Here is a 20,059-nt window from a genome sequence, read left to right as displayed (position 1 = left end):
CTGGGGGTTCGCATGGGTTCAGGAGAATCTCTAGCCAAGATTCTGTGCAGTTCGGAGAACCCCCAAATCTCACTCCTGGCTGGCCCTGCCCACCCCTTCCCTCCCAGGAGTCGCCACGCAGCCCATTTTAGATGCAGGTAAGTGCAGGGCATGCACAGAAGCTCAGGGAGGGTGAAAAAAGGGCCTACCGGAAGTTTGGGAAAGGCAGAAACCGGCCTGTTTCCGGCCCCCAGAGAGCCTCCAGAGCCTAGGGAGACCATTTTTGCCCGCCCGGAGGTTCAACAAAAGCCTCCAGAGCCCAGGGAGGGCAAAAACACCCCTCCCATGCTGTGGTGCAGGAGGCAGACTAGGCCACGCCTACCACATCCACGCCCACCCAGCAACCAGGCAGAGAACACCTTGCTAAAATTTTTGAAGCCCACCCCTGCTCATATCCCATCTAGGAAAATAAGGGAAGGAAGAAGAGGAATGTTCATGGGGCATTGAGAAAGCAGAAGTCCTTCTCTATGAGAGTGGCATTAACTGGAGACAATGGAAGTATAACACATACTACGCATCAGCTTATGGGAGATGGTCTATGTTGGTCCTCATAACACTAGTTCCCTTCTGTAAAATACAACGTTCACACCTTCAGAACACAAGAGATTTCTGGTGCCTTCAAATCAGTTGCGAATCAATCTACCGCAAGAGGCTTTGATGATGATGGTGAGATTCAAAGTTGCCAGGTAAGAATGTAGAATGCAAATGAGGTGGGCGGGTCCGCATAGAAGATAGGTTTGTGACATATACAGCTCCAGTTCAGGGCGTGGTTTAATGAGTCACTGGAGGGAATCCATGGATACATTAAATAAAGGTAATCCTTCATGGACTTGATCCGTTGACATGTTTTGGTGGGTGACAGAAAGGAAGTGATTAGGTCACAGATCTGGTACTGATGCTTCCAAAGGTCCTTATGCTTCTTTTCGTCTTCCTGTGGCAAGCCAGTGCTGGGAAGGAAGCACCATCCCTTAATGACACCGTAATTATAGGCATGAGGCTGGAGAAGGCCGAGACAGCCATTTTGGAACATGGCATAATCCAAGTGGTGGAAGGAAGCCTGATTTACCTTCGGATCTATGGTAATGGCATCCACAAATTCAGCTGGCGGAGGATTCGGTTTGTGACGATGACTTCCTTGAGTACTTTTATCAGGGACTTTTCAGTCTGCCCTCAAGGAACAAGTGATTTATTGATACAGCTGTACAGCAGCGATGTGCAAAATACTTCTGCCATACTCTCTGTGAAGGTCCAGATCCTGCGGAAGAATATCCACTCCAAGGACTACATGATGTGCCTTGAGGATCATCGTGGGAAACCACGCCAGCTGCTCAAGGATAGTCACCTGATCCTCCAAGTGATAGAGGACAAAGGTTTGCAGCTACCCCGCTGGCTTGAAATTACCTTAATAGTTACCCTCTTGGCGCTCTCGGGGGTGTCTAGTGGTCTCTCCCTAGGCCTAATAGCCCTTGACCCTATGGGATTGCGCATTGTGAAACATTGTGGCACGCCCAAGGAGAGGGAATATGCCACCAAGATCGAACCCCTCCGAAGGAAAGGGAATTATTTGCTCTGTTCTTTGCTGCTCGGTAATGTTTTAGTCAATTCTTCTCTCACCATATTGTTGGACACTGTTATTGGGGGAAACGTTTGGTCTATTGTGATCTCTACTATTTCCATCGTCCTCTTTGGGGACATCCTTCCACAGGCCCTCTGCTCCCGTCATGGTTTGGCAATAGGTGCCAACACCGTCTTCATCACCAGGTTGATTATGTTAATCACCTTCCCGGCCACTTACCCTATCAGTAAGCTCTTGGAAAGAAATGGGCACTGTCTACAACCGAGAGAAGCTGATGGAGATGATTCGATTGACTCAGCCTAATAATGACTTGATGAAAGAAGAGCTGAATATCATCAAAGGAGCCCTGGAGTTGAGGTCTAAGATGGTGGAAAGTGTCATGACCCCATTAAAAGACTGCTTCCTTATCAGCAGCAATGCCATCCTGGACTTTGATACAATGACTGAAATCCTACAGAGTGGCTACACCCGGATCCCAATCTACACGCAGGAAATTACGAACATTGTTGACATGTTGTATGTCAAAGATCTTGCATTTGTCGATCCAGATGATCGCACCCCAATCAAGACAATCACCAAGTTTTACAACCACCCAATCCATTATGTCAGCAACACTACCAGACTGGATGCTGTGCTCGAAGAATTCAAAAAAGGTAATGACAGAGTGGATTTCATGCCGGCTTCGGAATGGTTTATAAAATAGAACAATCAAGGGATGTTTAGGACAGGCAAAAGCAGCTCTCCTTTTAATAAGGGAGTTGCGGTCAGTCACACAACTATTGTGTTTCCCCAAAAATAAGCCCTGTCTTATATTTTTTTGGCCACAATAAAAGGCACTAGGTCTTATTTTCAGGGGGGATGTCATCCACTGACTCACCTCACTTGAATGCATCGCCTCCAGTCTCCTTTTCGCTGTGAGAGGCCTTCATGAACTTCTTCAGCCTGCAAGGCCAGCAAGAGTCTTAGTGGCGCAGTGGACTAAAGTGCTGTTAAGTAGCACCAGCTGCCTGCAATTACTGCAAGTTCAAATCTCACCAGGCTCAAGGTTGACTCAGCCTTCCATCCTTCCGAGGTAGGTAAAATGAGGACCCGGTTTGTGCGGAAATAAGCTGACTTTATATAAAAAAGAACACCGCTTAGGAGGGGCCAAAAGCCCTACTAAGCAGGTATATACAAAAGTATGAAGGCTATTGCTTAACGCATTGTAAGCCACCCTGAGTCTCCGGAGAAGGGCGGTATATAAATCGAACCAATAAATAAATAAATAAATAAATAAATAAATAAATAAATAAATAAATAAATAAATAAATAAATAAATAAATAAATAAATAAATAAATAAATAAATAAATAAATAAATAAATAAATAAATAAATAAATAAATAAATAAATAAATAAATAAATAAGGCTTTCTTGAAGGTCTCCTGATAGATCTGGAGCTCTTTTATCGACTACAGAGGCCTTCAGGAAAGCCTTGCCTGCTGCAGAAGAAATAAGCCGAGGTGTGCGAGGCCTGGCTGCAAGTATCTGAAGGTAAGTAGTAGGGCAGCTCCACCCCCCCATTTTTCCCTAGCTTAATTTTTACCTATGCATTCTTAAGTGGATGGGGTCTTAATTAGGGCTTATTTTGGGAGGGGACTGCTTATATTGGGTGCCCATGTAAAAATCAAGCTAGGACTTACTTTCTAAATAGGTTGTATTTTTGGGGAAACACAGTACCATCATATAGGTAGCAAAATCAACTTTTCTGGAGGTTTGCACAATTCCTGCTGACATGAACACACTTCTCCCCCTCCTAAAAGTTTGGTAAAGATCCAGTAGTTTGGTTTTATATTGGAATAAGGAGAGAAACATATATATGCTAAAAACCAATAAGAAAATAAATTAAGAGGAGCATTTTTTTTTTGTAAAATGTATATTTGCAGTAAAAAAATTTTCATCATTTTGGTGCTATAATTATTGAACAGGATTAGAGAGATATGTCTAAAACAGGCCACTCAAGCTGGCAGCCCACGGGCCAGATGTGTCACTCGAAGGCCACGCCTACTCCACCTCCGCAAAGGCAAAAAAAGTCACGATACGTCACGTGATGTGATTGAGTTTGACACCCTAATGTCAGCGTTCCAGAACGACCCAACTCCAGTTTAAAAGGGTATGGGGTCACTAATACCTGCCAATGACTGCTGATCATTGCTGACCTACAGGGGTGGGCTGTTGGGGGTTCGCAGGGGTTTGGGAGAATCTCAAGCTAAGATTCTGTGCAGTTCAGAGAGCCCCCAAATCCCACTCCTGCCTGGCCCCGCCTACCCCACCCCACCCCTCCCAGGAGTCCCCACACAGCCCGTTTTGTATGCAGGTAAGTGCAGGGTGCGCACGGAGGCTCAGGGAGAGTGAAAAACAGACCTACCGGAAATTCAGGAAGGCCTCCAGAGGGTCTCTGGAGCCTGAGGAGGCCATTTTCGCCTTCCCAGAGGCTCAAGGAAAGCGTTTGGAGCCCAGGGAGGGCAAAAACACCCTCCCGGCTGTGGTGCAGAAGGCCAACTAGGCCACACCACCATGGCCACGCCCACCCAGCAACCGGGCAGAGAACCCCTTGCTAAAAATTTTGAAGCCCACCCCTGCTGACCTCCATTCCGGACTTCCCCAGCTGTTCCCCTCCATGCCAGTATTGGAGTCTGGATTATATTGGGAGTATATACCCTGGTTCCCTAAGATGAATTATGCACATAAAAATGAAGAACCAGTGCATTTCTTTCTGTTGCTTTGAGATATTTATCCTCACACATCTTGTAGATTGGAATCGTCCTCTGTTCCAAAAGACAAAAGGAACAAGAATCAGCAGAAGCCAGCTCCTTTTGCAGCCTGATTTAGCTTCACTGGGTCACCTTGTCTGGAACGTCTCCAGCCTCACCTTGCTTGCCTAGCTGAAGAATTGGCTGTGAATGTTGACCAGCATGCTGAGATGCAGAATCTGCTCAAGCCAGAATATTGAAAGGCATAGGAAGCCGAAAGCAGTAGATTGCAAGGCATCTATATCATGGTATCGGATGGATTGCAGGCAAAAAGCAGGCAAAAGAAGGAAAGGAAGTTGCATGAAGGCAGAGAGAAAGGTCCGAGAAGATGGTAGAGAATCTCTTGCATCAACAGTAAAGGCAACAGAATATTTTTTTTTTGTTTTCAACATAGGTGGGTAAACATAAGACTCCACCATGGAATATTCACTGAACATGGATACGTGTAGTCTCGACTTAAAGCCACAATTGAGCCCAACTGTTCCTAAGTGAGACTGTTATGAAGTGAATTTTGCCCCCTTTTACGACCTTTCTTGCCACAGTTGTTAAGTAAATCACTGCAGTTCTTAAGTTAGTGAAATGACAATAAAGTGAATCTGGCTTCCCCATTGACTTTGCTGGTGAGAAGGTAGCCTAATGAAGAGAAGGACCAGGGGAGACATGATAGCAGTGTTCCAATATTTGAGGGGCTGCCACAGAGAGGAGGGGGTCAAGCTATTTTCCAAAGCACCTGAAGGCCAGACAAGGAATAATGGATGGAAACTGATCAAGGAGAGATTCAACCTGGAAATAAGGAGACATTTCCTGACAGCGAGAATGATCAACCAATGGAACTGAAGTTGCCTTCAGAAGTTGTGGGAGCTTCATCACTGGAAAATTTCAAAAAGAGACTGGACTGCCATCTGTCAGAAATGGTGTAGGGTCTCCTGCTTGGGTGGGGGGTTGGACTAGATGACCTACAAGGTCCCTTCCAACTCTGTCAATCTGTTAAAGGTCACAAAAGGTGATCCCATGACCCTAGGACACTGAAACCGTCAAGCACCTGAATTTTGATCACATGACCATGGTTGTAAGTGTAAAAAACAGTCATAGGCAAAAGTGAGTTTTAAATCCCGGCGCTACCAGTTCACTATTGGGAGCGAGCACGCAGCGCTTCTGCGCATGCGCAGAAGGTTCTGCACATGTGCAGAGTGTTTTTGATGACGTCTGGGTGGGTGGGCAAACCAGTAGCAACCCACTACTGGTCATAGGTCACTTTTTTCAGTGCTGTAACTTTGAACGGTCACTAAACGAGTGGTTGTCAATCAAGGGCTATCTCTGTTGAACAAGAGGTGGGTAGATTGACATTTGCCTTGGTAAACAAAACCACGGAGCAAATTTACTGGCAGTATGTAGTAGTTGGTGGTGGAAAAAAAAATAATCAACTGTATTTGCTAAAGATTATCGGGAGAATGCAGGGATTTGTTCTAAACGAAATGTTAAATCAACCCACTTCCCAATCTCCTGGAGAGAGCCTGGCATTATGTAAAAGGCCTTTATCATCCATTTCTTTGGATTGCATAAACAGATGTATCTGGCAGGCCAGATATGAATAGAACGTGGGGGGGAAAGACAAGCGGCTTGAAAGGCTTAAAGCTTTTAGTCATAACATGCAGCACAGAAAAAAGCTGCTATTTAATTTTTTCTAACCTCCAGATGATCGCTGTTATCCATCCATATTACCTACCATGTGGTGAGCATGCTATTATTTTAATCAATTGGCAGGAAGAATGGGGACCAGGATAAAGCGAAGCCAGGAAACTGGCTACCTAAATTGAAGGAGAACACACAGATCCCATAATGCTTTGCAAAAAGACCCCCTGGACACTTACTGTAGTCCAATATTGGCACTAGAACCCTTCACTGTACCAGGTAACAGCTTAGAAGAGGTTGAGCAGGTCAAAATAGGCTTTCTTACGTACCGTAAGTCCTCTTGAGAACCTTCTTCCTAGGCAAATGGATCGAAGGCTTCAGGAGCTCATATCTGACTTGGGCTGGAGAGGGGAGAAATGACAAATAGTTTTAGGAAAGGAAGCGCAGAAAGTTACTGTGGGGTCCTTGGTAATTTCTGAGCTTGATGGTTTTCTTGATAGTTACAACTAATAGCAAACAGCCGCCTAATCAATGAACCACCAAGACTACTCCCATCAATAGAATGGAATAGAATAGAATTTTTTTATTGGCCAAATGTGATTGGACACACAAGGAATTTGTCTTGGTGCATACGCTCTCAGAGTACATAAAAGAAAAGACGTTCATCAAGAATCATAAGGTACAACACTTACTGATAGTCATAGGGTACAAATAAGCAATCAGGAAACAATATCAATATAAATCATAAGGATACAAACAACAAAGTTATAGTCATACAGTCATAAGTGGAAGGAGATGGCTGGTGGGAACGATGAGAAGATTAATAGTAGTGCAGACTTAGTAAATAGTTTGACAGTGTTGAGGGAATTACTTGTTTAGCAGAGTGATGGTGTTTGGAGAAAAAATTATTCTTGTGTCTAGTTGTTCTGGTGTGCAGTGCTCTATAGCGTCCTTTTGAGGGTAGGAGTTGAAACAGTTAATGTCCAGGATGCGAGGGTTCTGTAAATATTTTCACAGCCCTCTTTTTGACTCGTGCAGTATACAAGCCCTCAATGGAAGGCAGGTTGGTAGCAATTGTTTTTTCTGCAGTTCTAATTACTCTCTGAAGTCTGTGTCTGTTTTGTTGGGTTGCAGAACCAAACCAGAGTGTTATAGAGGTGCAGATGACAGACTCAATAATTCCTCAACAGACAGGGCAAGCCACTAGTATGTATAAATAAGAGCAAACCCCACTCTCTTCTAGCACTGATGATGTTACCTCATTTGGTAATGAAATGTCTGCAAGAAAAGGCAGAAGCTTGTCCACCTCAAGGATAAAACACCCAGACACAGGGGTGGGTTCTACTTACCTTTACAACTGGTTCACAACAGGGCCGCACGCTTACAACTGTGACAGCATCCCCACAATCATGCAATCAAAATTGGGATGCTTGGCAACTGGCATGTATTTATGACAGCTGCAGCCTCCCAGGGTGATGTGATCACTATTCCAATCAATTTGTGACAAAGTCAAGGGGGTGGGGGTGGGGAAGCCGGATTTGCTTAACCGACTGTGTGATTCACTTAACAACTGCAGTGATTCACTTATTAAGCATGGCAAAAAATGTTGTAAAAATGGGCACAATTTACATAACAAAGAGCCGTGGTGGTGCCATGGTTAGAATGCAATATTGCAGGCTAATTCTGCCAACTGCCAGCAGTTCGATCCTGACTGACTCAAGGTTGACTCTGCCTTCCATCCTTCCAAGGTCAGTAAAATGAGGACCCAGATTGTTGGGGGGCAATAGGCTGACTCTGTAAACCACTTGGAGATGGCTGTAAAGCACTGTGGAGCGGTATTTATTTATTTTATTTATTTATTTTATTTCAAATTTATATACCGCACCTTCTCTCGAAAGACTCAGGGCGGTGTACAGCCAGATAAAAACATACAATACAAACATTAAAAAACAATTAAAAGGATATATATTAATTTGGCCCCAGTTTAAGATAACAAACCAATTAAAAATTAAAAATATGTTAAAAAATGTGTTAAGCCAGCCCGGCTTGCTGGAAAAAGAAGGTTTTAAGGGCACGGCGGAAGGCACCGAGGTCTTGGATTCTCCTTATCTCTGGGGGCAACTGATTCCAGAGGGTAGGTGCCCCCACAGAGAAGGCCCTCCCCCTGGGGGTCACCAGCCTACATTGTATATAAGGTATATAAGTTTAAGTGCTATTGTTATCTTCCTTCCTTTCTCTCTTTCTCTTTCTTCTTCCTTCCTTCCTTCCTTCCTTCCTTCCTTCCTTCCTTCCTTCCTTCCCTTCCTTCCCTTCCTTTCTTCCTTTCCTTCCTTCCTTCCTTCCTTCCTTCCCTCCCTCCCTCCCTCCCTCCCTCCCTCCCTCCCTCCCTCCCTCTCAGTGGTTAGAATGAACGAAGTATTTCAGGCTAACTCTGCTCACTGTCAGGAGTTCGATTCTGACCAGCTCAAGGTTGACTCTACCTTCCATCCTTCCGAGGTGGGTAAAATGAGGACCCAGATTGTTGGGGGGCAATAGGCTGACTCTGTAAACCACTTAGAGAGGGCCGTAAAGCACTGTGAAACTGAATATAAGTCTAAGTGCTATTGCTAACTGCCTTTCTTAGGAACAGAAATTCTGGTTTCAATTATAGTTGGAAGTCAAGGACTAATTGTACAGGCTTCTCCACCCACACACACACACCCAATTTAAATTTAAAACAATCTGGTAAGAAAGCCAAAACCAAAAGCGGATCTTTAAAGGGTTAGCGAATGAGGCTCCCTTCTGCCTTCTCCCTTCTCCCTTAAATCTAGACAGACGTGACAATGACATTTGAGTGTCACAGGACTCGTTAGCTGGCTCTGATTTCTTGCCAAATCAGCCCACTTTAACTTTATTAATAAATCATTACGTAACGTGCTATTGGCAGACACACTGCAATATCAGGTTTTTGAAACATTTTTTGAAAGGATGCTATAATTCAAAAAACGCACAGATTTCCCCCAGCTTCATTTTTCTTTCTGAACTTGAACCATTGTTTGGAGAATTGGAGGGAGCAGGGAGCATAAAATATTGGGGTTTCTATTCTGAAATGAAAAATGGACACGGTGGATCAGTGGCTAAGATGCTGAGCTTGTCGATTGAAAGGTCGGCAGTTCAGCGGTTCGAATCCCTAGTGCTGCATAACATGGTGAGCTCCTTATTGAGTCTGTCATTTACAGCTCTATAACTGTCTGGTTTGGTTCGGTTCTGTAACCCAACAAGCAGACACAGACTTCAGAGGATAATTAGAACTGCAGAAAATAAACAATTACTACCAACCTGCCTTCCATGGAGGACCTGTATACTGCACGATTCAAAAAGAGGGCTGTGAAAATATTTACAGACCCCTCGCATCCTGGACATAAACTGTTTCAACTCCTACCCTCAAAACAATGCTATAGAGCACTGTACACCAAGACAACTAGATACAAGAATAGTTTTTTCCTGAACGCCATTACTCTGCTAAACAAACAATTCCCACAACACTGTCAAACTATTCACTAAGCCTGCTTTACTATTACTATTAATCTTCTCATCGTTTCTATCACCCATCTCCTCCCACTTATGACTGTATGACTGTAACCTTGTTGCTTGTATCCTTACGATTTATATTGACTGTTTCCTAATATGATTTCATTGCTTATTTGTACCCTATGACTATCATTAAGTGTTGTACCTTATGCTTTTTGAGGAATGTCTTTTTATGTACACTGAGAGCATATGCACCAAAGACAAATTCCTTGTGTGTCCAATCACACTTGGCCAATAAAGAATTCTGTTCTATTCCAAAATGGAAAAGATAGCAGTCAAATAAATAACAAACAAATAAATAAACCACTTTCATGTTGGGGTCAAAAAAGTTTACATAGCCATGAAGTCACTTGGGCTACACTATCTGGCAGCAAAAATCCAGATATCCACTAATGATTATTGAGATTTTTGCAGCTTAGATAGGCTAGCTAGCCTTTCGAGATTTTTTTACTCGCTCTGTCAATAAAATGTTCTTTCCAACAGCTCTTCCCCTGGGAACATACCTGCTCATGGATCGCTATAGAAACAACTCCTCCTGGAAGTTACGAGGTTGCTCTAACCCATCTGTGTTGTTTTTTTTCAAGGTGAGTCAAGGTGAGTCATAGCAGAAGCAAATGAAATTGATTCAGACCTGCAATAGCTGCCTTTTATGTGAAACAGAGCAAAGAGAGAGAGGACACAGTTAAGACCTTAAACTGCCTTTTAGGCAGCTTTCAGATGTGAGGAGTAACAGAATAACAGAGTTGGAAGGGACTTTGGAGGTCTTCTAGTCCAACCCCCTGCTCAGGCAGGAGATGCTGTACCAATTCGGTATAGCATCTCTTAAAAGCCTGAGGTGATGGAGCCCTCACAACTTCTGAAGGCAACCTATGTCACCGATTAATTGTTCTCACTATCAGAATTCAGTGAAATCATTAGTCCTTTCAAACTTAACATTTTTTTTTTAGTTCTGAACAGGAATGAATAAAACTTAACAGGTAGTCCTCAACTTACGACCACAATTGAGCCCAACATTTCTGTTAACTGAGACATTTGTTAAGCGAGTTTTGCCTCATTTCTTGCCACGGTTGACAAGAGAATCGCTGCAGCTGATCAGTTAGTAAGTGAATCTGGCTTCCCCATTGATTTTGCTTGTGAGAAGGTCGCAAAAGGGGATCGCATGACCTTGGGACACAGCAAAGGTCATAAATATGAACCAGTTGCCAAGCATCTGAATTTTGATCACACGATCATGGGGATGCTGCAAAGGTCGTAACTGTGAAAAACAGTCATGTCACATTTTCAGTGCCCTTGTACCTTTGAATGGTCACTAAATGAACTGTTGTAAGTGGAGGACTACCTGTATTCTAACCATAGTGATTCACTTACAAGGACGCTACTAAATAGTTTACTGAGCTGTAGTTTTCTGAAAAAGAAACATGGTTAGCTGGGCTCACATGCAGTAATCTTCAGTCCAGTGTTTCTCCACCTTGCCAATTTTAATGCTGGCTGGAGGAATTCTGCCCTGATTTCAATTTCTGTTGTAATGCACAGAAGGTCCTCAATTTAAAGCCATTTGTTTAGCGACTGTTCAAAATTACAAGGGTAATACCTTAATTACAACCAGTCCTCACACTAATGACAGTTGCAGCATCTCCGGGCTTGTGTTCAAAATTCAGATGCTCAGGAGTATCAAATTTATGATGGTTGCAGGGTCCTGTCCGATCTTCACAGGCAGCTTCTAACAAGCAAATTTAAATTGGGGAAGCCATATTTGCTTAAGGTCCACATGATTCACTTAAAAACGGCAGTGATTCGCTTAACAACCTTGGCAAAAAAGATTGTAAAATTGGATGCAACTGACTTAACGATTGCTTTCTTTAGCAATGAACATTCCGATCCCAATTGTGGTTGCAAGCCAAGGACTATCCCTACTGTGAAGGTTCAGCCTATGACTTATTTACAACACACTCTGAAAAAATAAACACCAGTTAAAACTGCCTTTTGTCCATTGGATGCCCTTCAAATGGCTGCAAATGATTCATCCTGGCATATCTGGTCATTCTGGCCAGAGGGAGTTGAAGAGTTCTCATTTAGAAGAATAGAATAGATTAACAGAGTTGGAAGGGATCTTGTAGATCATCTAGTCTAGCCCCCTGCCCAAGCAGGAGAGACTACTCCATTTCTGACAGAGGGCAGTCCAGTCTCTTCTTGAAAGCCTCCAGTGATGAAGCTCCCACAACTTCTGAAGGCAACTTCTGTTCCATTGGTTGATTGTTCTCACCGTCAGAAAATTTATCCTTATTTCTTATCAAAGGCCTGGAGACTAAAACATATGAAGAACAGCTGCAGGTTTTGGGTTTGGCTAGTCTAAAGAAAAGAAGAATTAGGGGGGACATGATAGCAGTATTCCATTATTTGAGGGGCTGCCACAAACAAGAGGGGAGGTCAAATTATTCTCCAAAGCACCGGAGGGCAGGAACACGAAATAATGATTAGAAACTAATCAAAGAGAGAAGCAACCTGGAATGAAGGAGAAACTTCCCAACAGTGAGGACAATTAATCAGTGGAACAGCTTTGCCTTCAGAAATCGTGGTACTTTATCACTGGAGGTTTTTAAGAAGAGATACCGGGCCTGGTAGCTCAGCAGACTAAAAGCATTGTGATTAACACCAACTGTCTGCAATTACTGTAAATTCAAATCTCACCAGCCTCAAAGTTGACTCAGTCTTCCATCCTTTCTAAGGTAGGTTAAATGAGGACCCAGTTTGTGGGGGCAATAAGCTGACTTTGTATAAATATACAAAAGTATGAAGGCTATTGCTTAATGCATTGTAAGCCACCCTGAGTCTCCAGAGAAGGGCGGCATATAAATCAAATTAAAAATAAAAATATAAAAAAATTGACAGTCAATAGTCTGAGATGGTATAGGATAGGTTCTCCTGCTTGAGGAGGGGGCTGGACTAACAGTAACAGAGTTGGAAGAGACCTTGGAGGTCATCTAGTCCAACCCCCTGCTCATGCAGAAGACCTGTGCTAGGGATTCAAACCGCCAAACTGCTGACCTTTCTGATCGACAAGCTCAGCGTCTTAGCCACTGAGCCACCTAGTCAGGCATAAGTCAGTCTAAAACAGCGGTCACCAACTGGTGGTCCATGGACCACTGGTGGCCCGTGAGAAAATTTTGGTGGTCCCCAGAAAAATTATTTGCATTTTTTATATTGCACTAAATACTATTTATCTTTTTTTAAAAAATCATATTAGTGGTCCGCGGGATTTAAAATTATGAATTTAGTGGTCCCTGAGGTCCGAAAGATTGGTGACCTCTGGACTAGAATAATGTAGGTAAGCGGGTCCAGCTGGATGATCACTGAAGAGGCCTCTTTATTCATAGTATTGTAAGAAAGGAAATGTGCTTGTTTAAGGGAAGCCAATTATCCAGTTGAAAGGCAGAGAATTCCTTTGAAGTAGAAACATTCCCAAGAGGGGCCCCTCAGTTATCAGAGATAGAGATATTTGTTTGAAGGTTAAAACAGATCAAAGGATGACCACATGTAACATCAACAAGAGATAATTTGAATCTATGCTTCAGTAACTTACAAGAATTATGACTGTTGGCAAAGAAAATGTAAAACTTAATGTCAATTAAAAATAACGAATGTATATGATCATATGAACTGCTGAGTTAACAGAATCCTTTGTTTGATACTGTATAAAACTGGAATCTCATGTTCATTACCTTGCTCAGATTTTGAGGTAGCAATACCTATCTGAACCTTATTGCAATAATAAACTGACTCTGTCTGCCCCGAAGGGATGTCTCTTAATTCCTTCCTTCCATAACAAGAAGACCTCCAAGGTCCCTTCCAGCTCTGTTCCGTCCCGTTCTGTTCTAGAGTGAATATCTCCTTGTTCAGTTGCCATCCTCATTTGGAGGACACCAGCTTGGGGAATTAGGTTTCCTGCCGGTTGCCCCAGCAATTTGTGCCAGATCAGAAGGAACAACATGCCTGATCATCCCTAATCTTCCTAGCAATTTTCCGAGATGAAAGTGGTGGGGGTGGGGGATGAAAAAGACCCTTCTTTCCCTCCCACTCCCAATAGCCCCGCATTTGTTAAGACCACGTTAGAAAAGAAAACAGTCTGGAGAGCCGGGCGGGCGGAGGCAAAATGAGCTCCTGAAAGCGGCCGAACAGATGCCAAGCGGGGGATTAAAGAGACTGGCCGAAGATCCGGCAGCTTCCGTGATTGGCTGAGCGAAGCATCTCTCAAATCCCCCCCTCCACGTCCCTCCCCCCCACGTCTCCTCTGCCTTTATAAGCGCGCTCGGGAGGCCGGTTGGCCAGACCTGAAGTGAGCTCGGCGAGCCCAGGTTGCGAATCAGAATTCGCCAGCACGCCCGCTGCGATCCGAATCCCACCCCCACCCCCACCCCCACCCCGCCCGGCTTGGAGCAAGCAGGGCGGGGAGTGGCGCGCCGGCCGGTACCCTCTCCCGCAAGCCGTTCCGCGGAGCGCCGGTGGGAAGGATCGGGATCAGAGGCGCTCCACGCCCCGAGGGCGCGCATCTCCATCTGGGCTTCAAAGCACCGGCGCGCTCCCCTTCCCTTCCCGCTAAAGCCTTAATGCCCGGCTGCGGGATTGCGCCTCTTGCCATCCGAGCCCTGAAGCCGCCTAGAGGAGCCGAGGAGGCGGCCAAGCCGGCGAAAGTGGCGGCGGCGGCGGCGGCGGCGGCTCCTGCAGCGACCAGCCGGGACTTGGAAATGCGCGCCGCCGCCGCCTCTTCCTCGCTGCCGGCGGCGGTGCGGGGCGCGCTGGAGCTGGCGGAAGCTCGGCGGCGCCTGCTGGAGGCGGAGGGCCGGCGGCACCTGGTCTCGGAGCTGGAGAGCCGCGTCCAGCACCTGCACCGCGTCTTCATCGAAGCCGAGCTGCGCATGGCCACCCGAGCCGAGACTCTCGGCCGCCTGGGCAGCGGCGTGGCTCAAGCCGAGCTTCACCTCACGACGCACGGGCAGCGCTTGAAGAAGACCGCCAGGCGCTACAAAAAGGCCCGCCCGCCCGCTTTCCTGGCCTCGGCGCTGGCCCTCAGCAGCTGCGTGCCTTGGGCGGCCTGCCGGATGAGGCGAGGGGGTGGATCGGAGCCGCCGGAATCCCCGTTCCGGAGGAGTTTGCCGGTCTCGGCGGCTTTGAGCCCGCCGGAACGGAGCGAGACGGAGCCGCGGAAGAGCAACGGCACCGCTTCGTGAGCTGCACCCGCAGGGAAGGACTAGAAGACCTCTCAAGTTCCCTTTCCAGCTCTATTCTGATTGATTGATTGAGGGTTGATTGACGTGTAGCGCGCAAAACCTGGGACGATCCCGATCGGGAAGGGGAAAAGGAGGCTGCTGGAAATGGGGACCGTGAGACGGCAGCTGTTCCTCCCTTCGATGCTCGTGACTCTCGCCGCATTAACCGGTGGCCGCTCGCCTGCCTTCTGCTCAGCCTGTTAGACTTTGCTAAACTCGAGTTTGATAGATGGGGGGGGGGGTAGGTTCAGGCACAGCTTTAGTTTATGCTACACATCAAGCCAACATATTAAGCCAGCATCTAGTTATTTGGACATGGCACATTATATGAATACCACAATTGCGTTTTGTTGACTCACGGTTAAGCGTCTTGTGAATTCAGCAAACTTGATGGAGTTGGAGAAATGTTTTATAACCCTAGAGTAATATCTAGAAGTATACAGGGACATCAGTAATCTTCATCTTATCCATAAATTATGGAATTAATAATCCGGCGTGTTTGAAATGAATGCCCTGAAATGAAATGCAGAGCATATATTTTAGGGAAAAAAACCCCCACCTTCCAATTATTTTTCAATATAATTCTTTTTAAATAATATTGTGATTGAAATTCCCGTTACATCTAAATTTTCTACCTAGAGGAGATGCTTGCCAGCTGACATGAATTCCAATGTTCATCTGCCCAGCTTGATATGTTAAAATTATTTTAACCATTTTTGCAATAGTCCGTACTTGAGTTAACATTTTTAATGCAGAGGATTGATGATGTCCCCAAAAGCAGTAATCAATTAAAAAAAAAGCTAGGTCAGTTCATGTCCACACAATTGTCAACCTTATCTTGTAATTCTATCAACAAAATTTAAAAGGAACATATGCCCTAAAATTAGTTCACGTATAAACAAAATGTTTTAGTAAATTGATCACCCCCCCCACACACACATCAGCTTTGCAGTTATCTAGCTGCAGCTTCCTAGATGCAGAGGTTGGAAACAGCTAGGAGAAGGTGGATTGTGCATTGACTTGGTTTGATAAGGTCACCCTCATTTCTAGTCAGCAGGACAACAGTTGCTTTGCTTTGATCTTTGTCTCTTAGAACGCTTTTTAGTCCACTCTTCCCTGACAGCATCAGTTCTCTGAGTCATTAATCATCATGGCCACTGGCGAAGGTTGCTTGACTCAGTGGGAATCCAGGGAGAAGGAATATTGATGGACTTCTAGCTAGCCTGGAAGACCAGAAAGAGCTGTGTGTTCCTGCCAGCTTTTTTAAAGCAAGGAGTATTTTAAATGATGCCTTCAGGCCCTTATGTGCTGCTAGACATTCAGGACATAAATGAAACATTTATGCGCATGGGCAGAATTAAGTGATTAGGACTCTTTTTTTTTTTTTGCACTTTCAATACAAGTTTCTTGGTCTTTTGAATTCATGCAGTGTGTTAATCTGAAACACAATATGCAGAAAATGTTGCAACGTTGATCTTTTCATTTAGCAGGCCTGGTGGGGTATGTAGTGTGTACAAACCCACACACACTCACTCTACACTTACACTGCTTCTTTGAAGCTGAACACTGAAATGTTTTTCAAACGCAAATTTGTTGTTCTTAGTTGCAAAGTCATGTCCGACCCATCGTGACCCCATGGACAATGTTCCTCCAGGCCTTCCTGTTCTCTACCATCCTCTGGAGTCCATTTAAGCCCATTTCATAAGCCGAAAACACAAATAGCCCATCCTAAAAATGTTTTTGGAGAAAAGCCTCACTAAGTTTCGTTTGGGTAGCGCCATCACTTTAGAACTGATATTTGTACAGTCTTAAGCAGCACAAGAGCCAGTATGGTAAGGTGGTTGTAGCCTGGGGGTTGTAGCCCCCCAGGCTACAAACTGGGAGATGGTGAGTTCTAGTGCTACCTTAGGCACAGAGGCAAATGGGTGACTGGCAAATGGGCCAGTCCCCCTCTCTCAGCCCCGGGAAAGAGACAATGGCAAACCACTTCTGAAATCTTGTCAAGAAAACTGCAGGGGCTCATCTAGGCAGTTGCTAGGAATCGGCACTGATTTGAAGGGACACACAAGCAGCAACAGTTGTAATTGCATCATATATATTTCCCAAAACACAAGTGTTTAAAATTTGGCTCATTTTTGCATTCAAGACAGTTGTGCTAGTTTAGACAGCAATCAAAACTATACAGATGTATAGCGTTTTATTGTTCACTGTATTCCTTTTCCACATGTGGGGTGAGTGGAGAAGCAGGGACAGCTGATTGAGGGAAAAGAGAGGCCCTGCAAAAGTTTAATTGGCAATTCCCTGAAAAACATTGTTTCCCGTCTAGAAAATTACTGGTATTACATAAGTTGCTAAATTGTGACCAGTGTTCCAAAAGTTTAAACTTCTGATTATTACCTATCTGGAGAATGCTAACTTTAGGAAAAGTTGACTTTGGTGATGTTATCCATGGATTAGCACATGCAAACAACCCATGTCATTAAAAAAAAATTACCTCTTAATGGTTGCACGTCAGGTTTTTATTAAAGGTAGAAGAATAGGACTGATGGATGGTGATGAAAGGTGGAAATCCTGGATAGGAATTAATTATAATTAAATGCTGCCCTGATTGAAAATTATATATGCTAGGGTAAAACCAAAAACACATTCCCTGATTAAGTTAGGTTTTCTGTGAAGTGTGTCTGTTACATGAGCATATAATACTTTCTTCTTGCAAATGTACAGTGCAGGAGATTAACAGTAGATAGGCTCACCACCATAATTAATTTGGTTATTGGATTTATCTTTTTTCGGGGTTGACGTATGTTGAATCATTTAACTGGCTGGGTTCATACAACACACTGAAAATGAGTTAAAAACTAAGCTATCTAAATTTAACATGCAATGTAAATACAGTTGCTACTAGATATTTAGCTGACTGTGCTAAGTATGCTCTTCCAAAGCAGTTGATGTAGTACTAAAACGTATACACAGAAGTACATCCTGTAGAATTCAACATTTTGTAATCCCGGCTAAGTGGGCATAGAATTGCAAGCCTAAAAAAGCCCAGTCTTTTTCGCTCAGCAGATGGCTTGTTAACAGCTTTTATTTATAGAGTAAAAAAGTAGGTTGGATAAAGAAAAGTGGGCACAGGTTTCAAATGTACTTTGAGGGAGGATTAACATCTGTTCTGATCCAGCTGCCTGAAATATTCCTGTGTCAAAAAGAGAGAAAAACTTGATTTTACTTCACTATATTTCATCAGGAACACCTTCTGTTGCCTACAACGGTATCTCTGTGGGGGGGGGGAAAACTTGAAGTTATTTGAGCAGCTTTGATGCATATATTTAAAAAAAATGGAGAAAAAAAGGCCCCTTACAAAAATTGCTTTATGGGAGCACTAGGGAGCGCTCCATTAAATCAGGGGTGTCCGACCTTGGCAACTTTTAAGATCTCTGGACTTCAACTCCCAGCCAACCCATGCTGGCTAGGGAATTCTGGGAGTTGAAGTCCACCAGGCTTAAAATTGTCAAGAATGGACACCTCTGATTTATACAATATATATATATATATATACAGAGAGAGAGTGGTTCGTTGTATAATTTTAAGGCTCCATCATTTCTGATGGATAATAACTCCTGCAATGAATGTATGTTTTTTATAGCATAGGAATCCACTGGAAAGAAACATCATTTGTACCTAAATAAATATATTTTTCACTGTATATTGTCTGTGATATTGCATCAGAAGTGGAAAGAAAAAGGCTTCAAAAATTTCAGCAACAGGTTCTCTGCACGGTTGGGTGGGCGTGGCCATGGTGGATGTGGCCTAATTGACTTCCTGCACCATGGCGGGGGGGGGGGGGGGGGAGAGGAGCGTTTTCGCTTTCCCCAGGCTCTGGAGGCTTTCCTCAAGCCTCTGGAAGGGCGAAAACTGCCTCCTCCAGGCTCTGGAGGCCCTCTAAAGGCCAGAAACAGACCTGTTTTTGGACTTCCGGGAGGCCTGTTTTCCCCCCTCCCTGAGCCTCCGCACGGGCCCTGCACTTACCTCGCATCCAAAATGGGCCGTGTGGAGACTCCGGGGAGGGGAGGGGAGGGGTGGCCGGGGCCAACTAGGGTGGGATTTGGAGGTTCTCCAAACCGGCCATAACATTAGCTACGGGTTCTCCCAAACCCGGTGAACCCATAGCAGCCCACCCCTGAGGGTGATACCTTGGGAGAAGAACTTGGGTTATGACCAAGGACTCCTGCGGACCATTTGAACATCCATGGGGCCTGAAGTACTTCCTTGAACTCAAGAGGACCCAGTTTGTGCGGGCAATAAGCTGACTTTGTATAAATATACAAAAGTATGAAGGCTATTGCTTAATGCATTGTAAGCCGCCCTGAGTCTCCGGAGAAGGGCGGCATATAAATCAAAGAAAAAAAAAAAAAAGAAGCCTTCAGCAGAAGAATACAGGAGTTTGCATTTCATACCTTTGATCTACACATGGGAAATCCGGAGTAGCCTCATTCCAAATTGGAGCGAGCTAATTTTTAGCTAGATTCATGGAAATGGGAGGGAGGGAAAACACTTAGCACCACCACTACAGACTAAATTGTAGGCAAAGGCATTGTTGGGTGCTTGGAAACAAAGCTGTAACATCGGTGTGTAAATGGAACTAAAAATCCGGTATCTTGCTTCGATGGGATGTTACACACGAATGGTAGGCAGGGATGAAAAACAAGAACGCAACGTACAGAACAAGAGACCATTTTCTCCATTCCATTTTATTTATTATTTATTTATTATTTAAATTTTTATACCGCCCTTCTCCCGAGGGACTCAGGGCAGTGCACAGCCATACTAAAACACATATATCCATAAAATTTAAAAAACAATTTAAAACACATTAAATAATTTGGCCCAATATTAAAAACTAAAACTAAAACACCCATTAAAACCCATTTTAAGATTTAGCAGAAGACTCAATGCTGAAGCTATCCTTTATGTTAATGCAGCTATTTGTGAGCTGAGGTTGAGAATCAAAAAAGGCTCTGGAACCACAGAAAAGGATCCATTTCAGCTGCATTTTCACCCTGGCCTGGAAAAACATGGGTTTAACTGCCAGGATTTTAGATAGATAGATAGATAGATAGATAGATAGATAGATAGATAGATAGATAGATAGATAGATAGATAGATAGATTATTTATTTATTTATTTATTT

General features: G+C 44.2%; 1 protein-coding gene and 1 pseudogene across 1 annotated transcript; both read left to right on the top strand.

Annotated features, from left to right (window-relative positions):
* The first annotated feature begins 1,030 nt into the window (after positions 1-1,030).
* LOC139321368 (metal transporter CNNM4 pseudogene) lies at positions 1,031-2,318 on the top strand (annotated as a pseudogene).
* Positions 2,319-14,211: 11,893 nt separating this feature from the next.
* TRNP1 (TMF1 regulated nuclear protein 1) lies at positions 14,212-15,051 on the top strand. The gene has a single exon (XM_070950044.1). The coding sequence runs from the start codon at positions 14,212-14,214 to the stop codon at positions 14,830-14,832; it is 621 nt and encodes a 206-aa protein (XP_070806145.1). The 3' UTR covers positions 14,833-15,051.
* The last annotated feature ends 5,008 nt before the right edge of the window (positions 15,052-20,059 follow it).

The sequence above is a fragment of the Pituophis catenifer genome, unplaced genomic scaffold, assembly GCF_029215685.1.
Source record: "Pituophis catenifer annectens isolate HBS135680 unplaced genomic scaffold, rPitCat1.0.hap2 SCAF_9, whole genome shotgun sequence".
Lineage (NCBI taxonomy): Eukaryota > Metazoa > Chordata > Lepidosauria > Squamata > Colubridae > Pituophis > Pituophis catenifer.
Note: the sequence above shows the minus strand (reverse complement) of the source record. Positions and strands in the feature narration are given on the sequence as shown.